Source organism: Astyanax mexicanus, chromosome 20, assembly GCF_023375975.1.
Source record: "Astyanax mexicanus isolate ESR-SI-001 chromosome 20, AstMex3_surface, whole genome shotgun sequence".
Classification (NCBI taxonomy): domain Eukaryota; kingdom Metazoa; phylum Chordata; class Actinopteri; order Characiformes; family Acestrorhamphidae; genus Astyanax; species Astyanax mexicanus.
This window is the reverse complement of record NC_064427.1, coordinates 10,490,531-10,505,158: the sequence shown is the minus strand read 5'-3', so window position 1 is coordinate 10,505,158 and position 14,628 is coordinate 10,490,531. Positions and strand designations below refer to the sequence as shown.

General features: G+C 39.1%; 1 protein-coding gene across 2 annotated transcripts; it reads left to right on the top strand.

Moving 5' to 3' along the window:
- The first annotated feature begins 288 nt into the window (after nt 1-288).
- Nucleotides 289-10,772, top strand: vamp2 (vesicle-associated membrane protein 2). Of its 2 annotated transcripts, XM_007236042.4 has the most exons (5): nt 289-584; nt 5,379-5,487; nt 5,856-6,014; nt 6,271-6,322; nt 6,511-10,772. In XM_007236042.4, coding segments are annotated over exons 1-5 (339 nt in total). In that variant the 5' UTR covers nt 289-582; the 3' UTR covers nt 6,528-10,772. The 2 variants fall into 2 exon arrangements, with proteins under 2 accessions (XP_007236104.1, XP_022522950.1); XM_022667229.2 differs by lacking the exon at nt 289-584 and having other exon boundaries at nt 5,371-5,487.
- Nucleotides 10,773-14,628: the final 3,856 nt, after the last annotated feature.

The window sequence follows — 14,628 nt, the reverse complement described above, 5'->3', positions numbered from 1 at the left end:
CCGAAAACGTGAACAATTCCAGAGCGCTTCTTAGCAGGTGTATCTTTGGATCCGTGCACTCTCCATCTTCTCTTGTTAAACCGATGCTGCAGCCCGCTGCCTTTTTCTTTTCCACACCCGTATTCCGAAGAATTCCGCCTTTCATTGGCGATCTGTGGAGCACTAGCCAATAGCAACAAAGAGGCCGAGACTCTATTAGCCAATCGCGACCAAGCGTAGGCGGGACAATATCGAATGCAGGTGGGTAAAAAAACCCGTCACCCGTATGACGAGTGACGTCAACGAGCCATCTTTGTTCCCTTAATCCAAAGCATCTTATTTTTATGTACATAGTGACGGAGAGGCTAGTTTGCTGAAGCTCCGTTCATTTTATTAGCGGGATATCAGGCGAGAGAAGAGGCTAAAACGCGACGGGAACACGTGTGCGTTTGGGATTAAGGACACCAAATAAAATAGAATAAAATTAAATCACCTTTGAAATCGAGGAGAAGGAGAAAAAAACGCCCGAGGCAGACCAGCCATTTAACAAATTACCTTTTCCCAGGACTTGTATATAGCTGCACACACAAGCCTCAATAAGAAATGTGAGTATATATTTAAATATCTTTTCATACATTGCATTGTATTTAAAAAATATTTTAGAAGGTATTGTTTTGTGATTTGCCTTTTTTCCTTGATCCTTGTAGAATGAAAGCTGGCCGTGTAAAATGATACAATATAACAAATATATACGATTCAGTAAATGGTAATTACATACATAGCTATATTTGTACTGCTTATTTCAAAGCGGTGAACGTTTACACGTTATTTTTTGTTATTCACCGAGCGCACCAGCTGATAATGGCTATAAATAGGCTAATTATAGGCGGCTCTGTTTAACGTTAAATGCTCGGAACAGATGGCTTTTCTAACAAAAGTGACACGTATGCGGTCAAAACCATTTATTTAAGCAGAAATAATCTTTAAAATGGAGGATGTTTAAATGTACAGCTGGATTTCCTAGCTATAACCTATAACGGTGAATGGCGTTCAGCCACTATGAGGAGGATGTGTTGAGTGTATAGTTTCAGGAATATGCAGCTAAAATGTATTACCCTTAACATTTAAATTTAGAAAAAAACGGTCGTTTAAATAGCCTGGGGGCTTTTTTATTATCGTGGACATGCCCGGTCTTCAACATATGATGTTAAAATGATGTTAAAGAGATAGTACTGAGCTAAAATGCTGTGTATTTGGTTAATGGGGATGGGTGTTTTATTCATGTAGGCTGTTTTCCTCAGCGCGTGAGGCACACATGGTGGGGGTTGGGGGAGCGCTCGTGAAGCAAAGGAGAAAAATCGTGTTGAATTTTTCTGCTCTCATATTCTCCAAATAGGGCAAATGTCTCCATCATTTTCTTATGTTTACAGAGATGTCTGAATGGTTTATGTATGACTGTGCCGTGACCAAATGGCTGGCGTAATGGGCTCATGTTATGTAGTTAGGCTTCCCTGCAAGAGAAGATGGCCGTGCTGCTCTTTCCATTGCTCTCCAGCACACACGCTTTATTTAACACGGGTTAAATAACCCAGCTTGAAAGAACTCAAGCCTAGCTCACCAGTACTGATTTGAACAAGGCCATTTTGCTTTTAGATAGAGCTCATGTGTAACCAAAAAAGCATACGAAGGTGATTGCAGTACAGGTGCGCTGCTTATTTTTTTTTATCATTTAGCTATAAGGATTATATGCAGTGGGTTGCCTCTGTAATCAGTGCATGTAAACCACACGATTTTTAGTTAATCTGTTTTTGAAATCATCTGCTTGGCTCAGGAGAGCGTGTCTTGCATGTGACGCACATAAATGCAGGCCTGTTGAGGGTGGGGTGTTGGCCCTGTCTTCTTCTCTGACCCTATATTATATTATGGTGCCTAAAAAGATATTTGGTGACAATTTGGACACAACACCACAATCAATTGGAGTAATGTTGGGTTTGAATGTGCCATAGCAATGAGTGAACCACACAAGGATCTGGTGTGCTGTACGTGTGTTCATATTTAGCTGGCTCTTTATTTTCCAAATTCACTGTAGTACTATAGTTAGATATTGTAGACACATAAGCCAGCAGTGCTGTGCTGTTCTATTAAGTAAGTAGTAAAGGCTGTAGATTATTTAGATATTATTGTATTGCTCCTAAAGGTGTCAGCTGTACCCACCAGCCTAGGCTCAGTCACGGACAGACATATTTTTTCATTACATTACTTTAATCATATATATATATATATATATATATATATATATATATATATATATACACGTTCAAAGCCGTCAGCAGTCAGCATGGGTATACATTGTTTATTTCTGTTTTTAATCTGTGAGCTGTACTGTTTTATTCAGCTCTTACCGTAGGCCACACCAGCCAAGGCCTACAGGGAGCCTGCTTTGAATTCATTCTTTGAAACACCGTCCCTCCTTTCTGTTAGTACAGAATAAGCTTTTGTGGCTCGCTAATTGTGTTTGTAGTGGCTACAGTAGAGCGGAGGCTTTTTATTCAGACGAATGGATGAATAAAACCCTGTTGGAGAGGACTTTAGCAGGACCTCAAAGCTAAAGCAGGTGGACTAATAGCCATCTTAGCCTGCACTGTTGGTGATTCTTCTGCTCAGTGAAGGTGACAGTGGGCAGGATTTGAGGTCTAAATATAGGCAGTGCAGGAGAAGCTGTAATATAAGCATGAAGCCGCGGAGAAAAGGCTGTGTTGACAAAGGGGAAGCCTTTATCAGCATATATGCCTCTCTTCTCACTTACTATGTTTTGCTCATATAAGTGTAATAGGAGGTAATATAAGTGTAGTTGTGTAAAGAAGGTTGTGTGGTGTGTAGTTTGTCACTGGATTAGACGCGAGCAGCGCTCAGAGGTGACCTTTATACAGAGTTTTGTCTCCTACTAGCGGTCAAGTCAGCGAACTGCAGCCGCTGTATGCTTTCTGGATGTGTGCACGTGCACTCCTGAACACTGAGGAGAGATGTCACAGGGTATCAGTCTCGTGCCAATATCAGCAGAAAATGCTGGAAAATGTATTGCAATAACAAAATAGAAAGAATCGAATTCGATTCTGTCACAAAAGTTCAGAAATTGAGTAGCAGACACTTGTCTCTTGAACACACTGTGTCACTTGAATGGGCTAATATCACATAAAAGTAATTTGTAAGGTATTTTGTAAGTTGCTGTGTGTAAAAACTGTTTAAGTGTCTCCCCAGTCAATATACAGACACTATTGTTAATGGTTTAGACAGGGGCGTAGCAGCAAATTCGGGGCCCTGTACACTCTCAGTGACAGTGGGCCCCTATCCATGCCAGTACACAAGGAGCGTGAGCAAAAATTTTCATGGGCCCCTCTCTCTACTTGGGCCCTGGGTGGTCAGGTCCACTTTTCCCCCCACTACCACGCCCATGGGTTTAGATGTATCGTTTCTAAGAGGACAAATCCCAAAACAGTTTAGCCCCGCCCATTCACACTTAAGGTATAAGAATAGTTTAATTTTGGAATTTTTGAATGATAGGAATGATGAGGCACAGGAAAGTAGGAGTGGGAGAAATGACTATTGTGATATGATAAAATAATATTACAATATTTCATAATATTTTTGCAATACTAAAATGACTAAATATGTTGTTTAAAAAATATTTTTAAGAATAATTTACTGCAACAAAATGAGTATTAAATCTTACTTGTCAATATTATTGCACGTGATATGATATGGTGCACCCTTAATTGAGATTTTTATCAAATAATCCAACACATCATGATATTAATAATGTACTCTATATTTCCAGATTTCCTGCAGAAAAATAAATGATACTGGGCAGATCTAATCTGTCTGCAGTAGATATAATTTAATGGGAAATAAGAATTTCGCTACGAACAGCAAAGAATTGTACCCTGATGTAATATCACCATATTTTTAGGGTATTTTTACAATAAAGCTATTCCAATTTTTGGCCGTATACCATACCATACATTATGGCACACCCCTACAGGAAAGGCACATGCATTTTATTTTTGTTATTTATTAATACATTATGATTAGCACATAATACATTAAATACAGTGTGGCCCTGACTGCAATTGAGCTTTTAGCTGAGAATACTTTACTTTAATGTGAAAAAATTTAGGTGTTTTAGGTGAGATTTTTCACATTGATATAGATTGATTTAACTCCCTGTTCTTCAGGTTCATTATACAGTACTATAATTTCACAGTAATTACTTCAGTCTTAAGTATCTACTGTAAACCTGTGTAGATATGAAAATGGCTTCTCAGAGTTAAACAGAGTAATGATTTTTACATTATAGTAATAGCTGTGCTTCTTTGGTGCTGGTTCTTCTTGTGACACTGATAACAGGATTGATTTCATTTGCAAATCTGACTCGGTCATGCAGATTTCTCCCGTACAACATCCAAAGAATTCGACCGTTTCTGTCTCAGGAAGCCACTCAGGTGCTTGTGCAGTCTCTTGTCATCTCAAGACTTGACTACTGCAACTCTCTACTGGCTGGTCTTCCACTGAGAGCCACCAAACCACTACAATTAATTCAGAATCCTGCAGCACGAGTCGTCTTCAATCTTCCGAAGTTCAGTCATGTGACTCCTTTGCTGCGTTCCTTCCACTGGCTCCCTGTTGCCGCCCGCATCCGATTCAAAACCCTGACGCTGGCCTACAAGGCAAAAAACGGACCAGCTCCTTCATACTTGATGGCGATGGTCAAAGCCAGATCTGCACCAAGAGCTCTTAGTACGGCTCGGCTTGAACCTCCATCACTCAAAACACACAGAAAACAGACATCCAGACTCTTCTCTGTGCTGGCACCAAGGTGGTGGAAGGAACTTCCACTGGATGTCAGAACAGCAGAGTCACTCGCCGTCTTCAAACGTCGACTGTAGACACATCTTTTTAAAGAGTTCCTAAACTAAAAAAAAAGGGTTCCTAGGGTTCTAAACATGATTAAGTTCTATGTATCTCTTGATCCTAGTCTACAAACTAGAGTTGGATATCTTAAGTAACTTTGAAGCACTGTTGTAAGTCGCTCTGGATAAGGGCGTCTGCTAAATACCGAAAATGTAAAATTTAAATGTAAATTTCATAGTGATGTCATGAAGGGAGTTGCTCAGACCCTCTGAGTCATTACACAGCTGGATTTTTTGGCAAAACTAAACTATAACTACAACCACAGCCAGCACACCGTTCAGAAAGACTCAGGCGTATCTGTCTACCTAAATAAATCTATGATAGGAAGTGTGTGTATTAACTGTACAAACAGTTCATTTGCAGAGCATGTCTCTCCTGGACACATGAAAGATTTTTGTTTGAGTTGTGCTTTTGATGTTTTTGATGGACAGGTCTGCCCCAGGCCCTGCCGGCGCCCCCGCCCCAGAGGGAGGCAACCAGGCCCCTCCAAACCTGACCAGCAACCGCCGCTTACAGCAGACACAGGCCCAGGTGGACGAGGTGAGTGACCCCTGTTTAAAGCTCCTGACCTAGGAATTAAAATGTAGTAAATATTTTTATTAAGTTAGTTATGAGCGCTTTAGTTATGAACAAAGGTAGAAATGAATAAAAAGAACAATGAAAAGAAAGCCATTACAAAAAGTGAGTGAATCAACATCTAAAACAATTGTAATGATACTAAAAAAAAGCAAAAAATGTTAAAAGCTGAATGTAAAAAAAAAAAAAAAAGCAATCAGACAATCCCTTAAATATTATTCTATATTCAGTATTTCTCTATTGATGGGAATATGTGCCAAGATTAAAAACAGCCATTTATCATAGATGTGTGTGATGTTTTGGTGCATCAAACGCTGTTTGTCTGTCGGCAGGTGGTGGACATCATGCGTGTGAACGTAGATAAGGTCCTTGAGCGTGATCAGAAGCTTTCAGAGCTGGATGATCGGGCCGATGCGCTGCAGGCTGGAGCCTCGCAGTTCGAGACCAGTGCTGCCAAGCTGAAGAATAAGTACTGGTGGAAGAATGCCAAGGTAAACCAAACATAAGCACATGTACACGCACACAGCATCTGCAGACTGGAGAAAAGTCACACCTCATACAGAATAAATCATGCCTTTAACAACAGCGTTGATCTCACATGAAAACTCTTCTTTAGTTTAACCCTACCATACTTTTATATGACAGATTTTAAAGATATCAGTTTGATGATGGTATCTGTTCATATATTCGTAAGCTAAAAAAATTGTTTTTACAGTGTGCCCATGTCTCTGTCTTCTCTCTCTGCAGATGATGATTATCTTGGGAGTGATATGCGTGATTGTGCTCATCGTCATCATCGGTAAGGCACCACTCAATTCATTGTGACAAATAAGATGTAGTAAATGTATAACGATACACTTGTTTCAGGTTTGAGTATGATTTTTCATGTAGAAGTTTTATAAATTTAAATTCATTTGTGCAACAAACCCAAAAGAATCTATGATAATGACCATTTAGTAACTCTGCTTCTCCTTTTTTGTCTTACAGTCTACTTCAGCACCTAAAGGCCGATGCTCCTGCCCCAAGTCTGCGCTCATGACCACCCGATTTACAACAGCTGAATTATCTACCCCCGCAAAGAGTGTAAATCTCTCCCCTCGATGAACCCTGTAACACCACCACCGCCCCTCCCCTCCCACTGAACCCAGATCAACCTTACCCCAGCCCCCAGAGCGGGACCCCAGTCTCTCCGTCCATCCCCACATCCGGCCGTCTGTCCTGTCCATCCATTCTGTTGTGAGTGTGTGGTCGTGTATCCTCTGTAAATACCCCCCTTTCCCTGCCCCTTGTTGCGCTGTTTTCTGAAATATTCCTCACAAATTGTCAATTACAAAACGAACGTCGACCATTGGGCATATTTACAGTCTAAAGTGATATATACATATATAAATATATATGTTTGTGTGTGGTGTCTGTACACACCTACATATATATGTATAAAAATTGTCCTTTGTAGACTTTTATTCTGAAATACCCTTTTTTGTAGTTTGTGTGCGTGAATGTGTGCATTTGTAATTTATTTATTTATTTATTTATTTATTTTTGTACGACTCCTTTGGCTTCAAACTTGACAAAACTGCCTACAGATCTGTGTTTATATATATATATTGCACGTTCTTTCTCTCATTCATTTGCTGTCCTTCTTCCTCTTCCTCTGCTTACTGTTGCTCAGTGAGTTCTAGTTGTGTGCTTTTTTTAATGGGAGTCAGACTCCTTTTACTCCGTTAATCGAGGTATGAAATCCAGACTTTTTCTTCCAAGCCCACATGTTACATGACATCAGATCCACTCAGCATGCCGCTGTTCTTATCTTTATTTCTTTCTCTTTTTTTACATTTTCTTACCAATGATAGAATCGTAGCCTTTATTTTTCTTCTTCTTCGTAAAAACTGCCACAAAATGATTTGGACCAATGTCTGTAGATGTCTTTATTTTTTTTACGTCTTTTAGTGTCTTATCTCTTAAACATTCCTTTGTAGCAGTGTAGGAGTATGCTGCCTATAACAATGCATGCAGATGTACAGGGAGCGGCGGATGTAGAAAAAAAAAGCTGTAGTCGTAGAGTCGAAATGATTGCCAATAAAGTCGATACCGAATCCGTTAGGGCCTAGCTCCGTAAAGTACGCTATGAACTGCAGTTCCATTAACAAACCGGTGGTTTGGAAGCATGCTAGCTTATAGACACAGGCTGTTGTTTGTCTCATACTTTACATCTCTAAACACTAATTAGGGCCAAAAAGAAAACCAGAGATCTTTAGTAAACATTTTAATGGGGAAACAATCATGCACAAGAACCTTGTTTTTGATGGCGCTTTTTAACTTGACTGATTTAGAGCGAAGCAGAACTGCACAATCGTGCAACTCTCTCATGGAGCAATCTGAATCCACACACAAAACCTGTTCAAAAGTGCAACCGAGCCGAAACATCGCCAGCAAAATGAGTTCAGCGTTAAAGCACACTGGTTGTACTGGCGTGAGTGGGTTGCTAGTGCTGCGTTCCTGCCTCACTTTGTCTTATTATATAGAGATAATGCCTTTTGTTAGTTTTTTTTTAAAGTAGAAATAGTTAGTATTTGTATTCAGAGTATTTTGTGTATGTGTGTATGTGTGTGAGTGTGAGATGCAGGCAGAAAGGGACCAGATCATTCAGGCCTTTATTTGCTGCGCTGTCTGTGTGTGTTTGTTGGTTTTAGCTCTGTAGTTTATACACTGCCAAGCACCTGGGGGGATGTTTTTTCTTTCTCTCTTCATGTTCGCAGAGCCCCCATTCAACCGCACCCACTCAGAATTACCCATCATCCTCCAGTGCTCCAGTCACACAGGCCCAATCTGTCAGCATTAAATGAGCCAGCGATGATGTGTGCAGCCAGATCACATACACACACTCGCACTTGTCTCTAGACACCTTCATACACTGAGGGATGCATCCTGCACTTCCATATTTTCTCTTTCTCTCTCTCTCTCTCTCTCTCTCTCTCTCTCTCTCCCCTTCTATCTCTCTCTCTCTCTCTCTGTCTCTGCTTGTTTGCACAGCTGGCTTGTGTATATTAGCCACTCCATCCAACCAGATTAGGTAGCTCAGACCTTACAGGACCTAAAGTAATGGCTGCAGATCAGCTGATTAATTTTGACAGTGGATGGAGCCAGTTATTCAGCATAAAAGGCATTGGCAACTCCGTAAGAGTGTCTTCAGTGTAAACAACCTGTTTTGGCATTCCTGTAAGGTCTTAAACCAAAACAGGTCAGTTCTCAGGTATAACACAACACTCTCCTAGCAAAACAAGGACAGTTTGGTCTGGAGCTCCCTTGTCATCCTCACTGTTACAATCATCCAGCAAAAAACATCTCTGTCTAAACGGAAATGGCCTTAGAACGTTTCTCCCTTGCCCGAGCCATTGCCGAGCTTGTATTCTTCCTACGCGTTATCCCACCCAGATAGAGCAAAACTAATTTTAAGGAAAATGACCAAAGACCATATTGTCTTGCTTATGCTGCCAAATGCCATCAAAAACAGGTTTAGAGACATTTCCCCTCTCTGGTTCATAAAAGCACTCAAAAGCCCCAATCTGCTGGCATTTTCAGGTCATTTGACATATTTTACTTGAATTAGAAGGTAGCGGTAAAGAATCCGAGAGTGAATCTAATTAGAGTCTAAAGCCAGACAAAAGAAAGAATGACGCTGATTTAGCCCTGGACCTGGCCTGGTCTTAACTAACGTCGATAGCACAACTTCTTTATTTCTGTCTTATTTCTGTGATGCTGAGTAAGAAATGAAACATTTATCTGTAGCTGTTACGATATATATATATATGAGTATATAAAAAATGAATCAACAAAATCTGTATCGTTTGGTGTTGTACTGTGGGAGATATCTGGGGGACAGGGGTCCATTTTTTTCTAAGTACGTCCAAATTTAAGACCAATTTTCCAACAGAATAACAGAATCGCGGAAATATAAATTGACCGGAAAGCATGTGCTGGGGTAGGAATCGTACATGAATGGACAAATCACAACGTGATGTGTGTGCGTGCTGCGAAGAGGACTAATAAAACTTGATGTGTGTATGTATGTGTGTGTGCGTGTGTGTGTGTTTTCTGTTTAATTCTTTATACGTCTTCTTTATGTACGTACATGCGAGTACGAAGCCATTTCTTTGTGTCGCTGTTTATTTAATTTCGTGTGTGGATAGAGGGAACAGGCGCGGGTGGTCCTGTGTGCAAACGCCCCGTTGAAGTTAGTGTGCCCTTTTTACTGGAGGGACCAAAAGGGGGCTCCGTAACTTCAGCGGAGCGGATAGGAATCACGATAACGATAAAGATTAATTGTCCATCGCACGCAGTTTATTTACATTGACCTGTTGTAAGAGAAATTGTTTACTTTCCTGTTTTATTGTTTTCGAAGCAGAATTGAGTTGAGGCCTAAAGGTGGCACTGCTTTTTGTGAAAAGAGGACTTTTATTTTGTTATTTATGTTGTTTTATGCTTATTTTTTTAAAGGTGAGAATGAGCATATAATAGAAAATGTAATAATGGAAACTGAAACCTGCCTTATTAAAAGGCAGCCTGAAAAAAACAAAAACAAGCAAAAAAAAAGTGTGTACAGAAAGCAAGACAACACCATTCACGTAGATGCTGTCATTCAAAGCAGGAGTGTCTCAAATGAAAAGGCTGGCTTTTTGAATAATGGGCGGAGCTAAAGCAGATACTGAATGATGGGGGCTTAGGAGAGCCTGTAGAGTTTTGGTACTGGTCAGTTAGAAGGGCATTGGTGTCGCTGTACTTGGTAACACTGTTCATGTTTAATTTCTTTATTTTGTTTAATTTAGGAAGGCTTGGAGAAAGGGGGTTAGATGAGCATTGCCTCTGATCGGTCAGCCTTTTTTTTTTTTTTGGAGGGACCAGGCTGGAAGACCACGGGCAATGCACTCCCCGCACTCTTATTTGATTTATTTGCATATGTTTTGTTGTCTTTATTTCCAGTGTTTTTGAATATAAAAACTGGATGAGATACCATGTTACAGGAAATCATTTGAAAACCAGACCTACATGGCAACAATTGTAGAGTAAATCTGTCAATGTCTAATTATATTGATGAACATCTTGGGAAAATATATATATAAATATACATATATATTGGAAAAAATGACAATTATGATGACCTGTGTTTATTGTTCCAAGTTAGAAATTAAAATGTGTGTGTGTTTGAAAAACAATGACATTAAACATAAATGAAATATATGATTAAAAAATGGTCTGTGTTGTTTGTTTTTAACTGAAAGCTTGCATACAATTTGATAATGATCATTTACATTAGAATAAACAGCTTATTATCGTAAAGTTATTATTATCGTAATAACATTCATAACCAAACTAAAGTTCTAAAATCATTAATTATCCTTAATCAACATTAACATTCATTATGAGGTTATAATAACAGTGATATCCAGAATTAAGTGGAGATGGATTTAAAAAAAAGGTGAAATTTACACAGCAAACTTGTTAAGTTCAATTCAATTTTCAATTCAATTTTATTTATATAGCGCTTTTTACAACAAAGGTTGTCACAAAGCCGCTTTACAGGAAAAACAGGTCCACGCCTCTTATGAGCAGCACCACAGAGATGCCAATTGTTATGGTGACACAGTGGCAAGGAAAAACTCCCTTTAAAAGGAAGAAACCTTGGAAGGAACCAAGACTCAGTCAGAGGAACCCATCCTACTCGGGTTGACCCGCTCAGTACAAACAAATAACAAACAACAAACAAATAACAGAACAAAACAGTACAGAGAATTAATATGTACTATGGCTAATATAACAGGTACTAATTTATGAATATAAAAATGTGATGGGCACAAACTATAGAGCTATGGCTAATATAGAAAACAGATTCTGAGTGTGTTAATGTTAATCAGTGCATGGCTGCAGCCGGAGAACAACACAGCGGGCAGTGGAGAGCCAGGCTGGGAACATCAGGAACAGGGCATCTCCATACATGTAAAAGAGACAGATAGATAGAGAAAACAGAAAGGAAAGAGAGAGAAACAAAAGGCAGGAGTTAGAAAGGTTAATAATTGTAATTGTAATAATTGTGATGAGTAGAAGGACAGGGCTGATTCCTGAAAGCTGGAACCACAAACGAACAGATCCAGGCAGACCAGCCGGGCATCTCAGCACATGTGAGAGAGATAGAGAGAGAGAACAGAGAGGGGAGAGAAGAAAAAGGGGTCAGAATGTTTTTATAAAACTCTGCTGGAGTGGGATGGGCACTGGTAGCAGCAGCTCAGGACATGGGGAGAGAAAGAGAAAGCAGATGATTAGGACAGGGTTTATATTTGCTGGATAGGGGAAGAAAATTGTAGTGAGACATTACTCAAAAGCTTGAGCAAATAGAAATGTTTTGAGTCTAGATTTAAAGATTGAGAGTGTGTCTGAGTCCCGTATATTAATAGGGAGGTTATTCCAAAGTTGGGGAGCTTTATAAAAGTAAGCTGAATGTTTCAGCCTGGACATCATATGTATGAATTTGATTGTGTTTAGTCACGAGTGTATCAGTGTGTTCAAATATTGGATGTTTAGATCTGCCACCCCAACTTACCCCAAACGAGGCAGAGAGCAGCCTCTAGTGGCAGGTTCTAGAAAAACAGCAATTTATTGGTTCTTTAAATTTAACTTGTAAAATGAAACATCTGCATTAACTTAATACATCTACACATACTTTGTGTCATAACATTATTATCAAAATACTTTTAATTTTCTGTCATGTGTACATGCGCCTTCAAAGCAAACTGCACCACAAGTAGAAATTTTATGGAAACTAAGTTTAATTAAAACGTGGTTGCAGCCATTTTGACTGATCAATGTTGATCATAGAGAGTTGGAGGGAATATGAGAATTACTCATTGAAATTAATATTATTAATTAAAGTGTCAGTACCTTAAAAAGGTTATCACTGGATGGCAGGGTACACAGGGAACGCATTCTTAAAACTTTCTTAAAACAGTTTGTACAAGCAGCACCACATAATGGATGAGCACATACTTCACTCTAAATCCTTTGCACATGCATATTTATGTCAGTGAACATGTCAGACTCATCAAAATTGACCAAAAGTCCTTATGTCATTGATTTCGAACAAGACAGTCAAATAGATTAGTCATGTGGTCATGTATCTGTTATCTCTTTAAGGATTTTCTCAGTGCTAATGTATTGATGACAGACAATATTTTTTTTCTAAATAGCATTTATTAATTGAAACAGCACAAGTTTACACATTGCTGTTTGTGGGAGCCTAATTTAAATTGGACAATAGATTCAAATTCATGTATTCACTGTTTGTGCAGACATTTATTGACAGACCATGTTATTTTAACAAAAAAAGAAGAAAAAAAAACATTTCTGTCAAACACTACATAGCACAAAGGGAAAAAAATAGGAAAAAATATTTTCAGAAATGTAAACGCAGAAAACAGGCAGCAATGTACACTGTAAATCAGTGCAGTTTTTCAATACTTCCTCACCTCCTGTCTGTTGGACCACATATTCTCATCCACATTGTAACGAATATCTTTCCTTGTGAAACACCGTTAAAATAATCGTTTGGAATGTCTAATCCCGCCTCTGCAGGCTTCAGCATGTGGAGTAAAAGCACAGCTCAGTTGGGTTTAGGAATGGGTAATAGGGTGGGAGAAATACCTTCAACGTCCTGTCGTGGGCTGCAAACCTTTGCCTGATTGAGTTTGAGTTAGGGAAACTCACATTGTCCCAAGTAACCTCATACTTTGTTAAATCAACTGGAGCTCTTTTACCATCATTTAGAGGTCTATCTAGGACTTTAAGGAGATGCTGTGTGTTATGTGGCCCTGTAATGGGGATATGAGTATGCACACCCAGCTCTGATATGGCTGCACACATAGTAATGTTCTCCCCATATTGGCCTGTAATATCCACAGTGGCTTTGTCTCCAATAATATTTCGCCCATGTCTTCTGCCTTTTGTACACATTACACATTATTTTTTCTAAATCCACAACAATTGTGTACAGGTCACACTTACTGTACTTTATATCATACAATGCAGTGTTTACTAAAATGTACAGTTACTGTACTGTTGCATAGCTTCTTTACTCTGTCATCGTTCCCTTCAAATGGTACACAGTACAGATTTTTAATACAAATCTGGTTTCTTCTAAATACTCAGACAATAGTAAAGATGCTTACTGGTTGGATGTTTTCAAAGATGCCATTGTCATCTATAATGGCACACTGGCTATCCCTGTCTAAAATGCACTAACAGCAAAGGCCATTGCACAGATAGCCTCCTCCTGCTAAGGTGTAAAAAGGGGACTTTTACTTGGGTTGTCTTGCAGACCTGTGTGGTACACGTGCAGTAATGCGAAACATAAGATTGAGTTGAGTATACTTTTAAGAGATATATAAAATTATAATGAGAAGTGTTAGTGTGTACAGTGAGTGTGTAGTCTTAAATTATTGAGTAATTATTACACACCTGTTCTCTCCACAAAAAGTTAGAATTATTAAAGGCACAGCTGATCTTCTAACATTCAGCTGCACCCTCTGGCTAGCCTACGCCATGATTAACAACATGGTCTACAATTGTGGCCCTTATTTTATCTGAAACATGCCCATATCCTTGGCTTCATCCAGCTCTTCTTCTGTCATGCCTTCTTACACTTCTTCCACGCACCCTTACTTCCCTTCTTCTTCATTTAGCTGTTGAGCCTGGTTATTTCCTTGTGGATCTTCTGTTATCAAAATTTGTAATACTGTTTTATGCTCAGTTTATATATGCTTGCCAATTGAACATTTGAACCTGACCTCATGTTTATCACTTATTCGCTGATTCTGTTATTGAGAGTGGCTTTATGTTGGCTAAATGTAGATCCGGACCATTATACACTAATTCAAAATTACTCCGTCATCAGTTGTGGCTGTGATAAGGATGTAGGTTATCAATATAAAATTTAATATGGTTGAACAAATTGTAATTGACTATAAATAAATGAATAACTTTAAATTAATAGGACAGGGTAAGTGTTTCTAATAAAGTGGCCAGTGAACTTAAGCACTTGGTGAGTGCTTCTAATAA

Excerpts from the sequence above, each read along its gene's own strand:
- vamp2 (XM_022667229.2), top strand. The coding sequence starts at position 5,371 with ATGGACAGGTCTGCCCCAGGCCCTGCCGGCGCCCCCGCCCCAGAGGGA. Across the intron at positions 5,488-5,855 it reads CACAGGCCCAGGTGGACGAG|GTGGTGGACATCATGCGTGT; the intron begins GTGAGTGACCCC and ends GTCTGTCGGCAG. Across the intron at positions 6,015-6,270 it reads ACTGGTGGAAGAATGCCAAG|ATGATGATTATCTTGGGAGT; the intron begins GTAAACCAAACA and ends CTCTCTCTGCAG.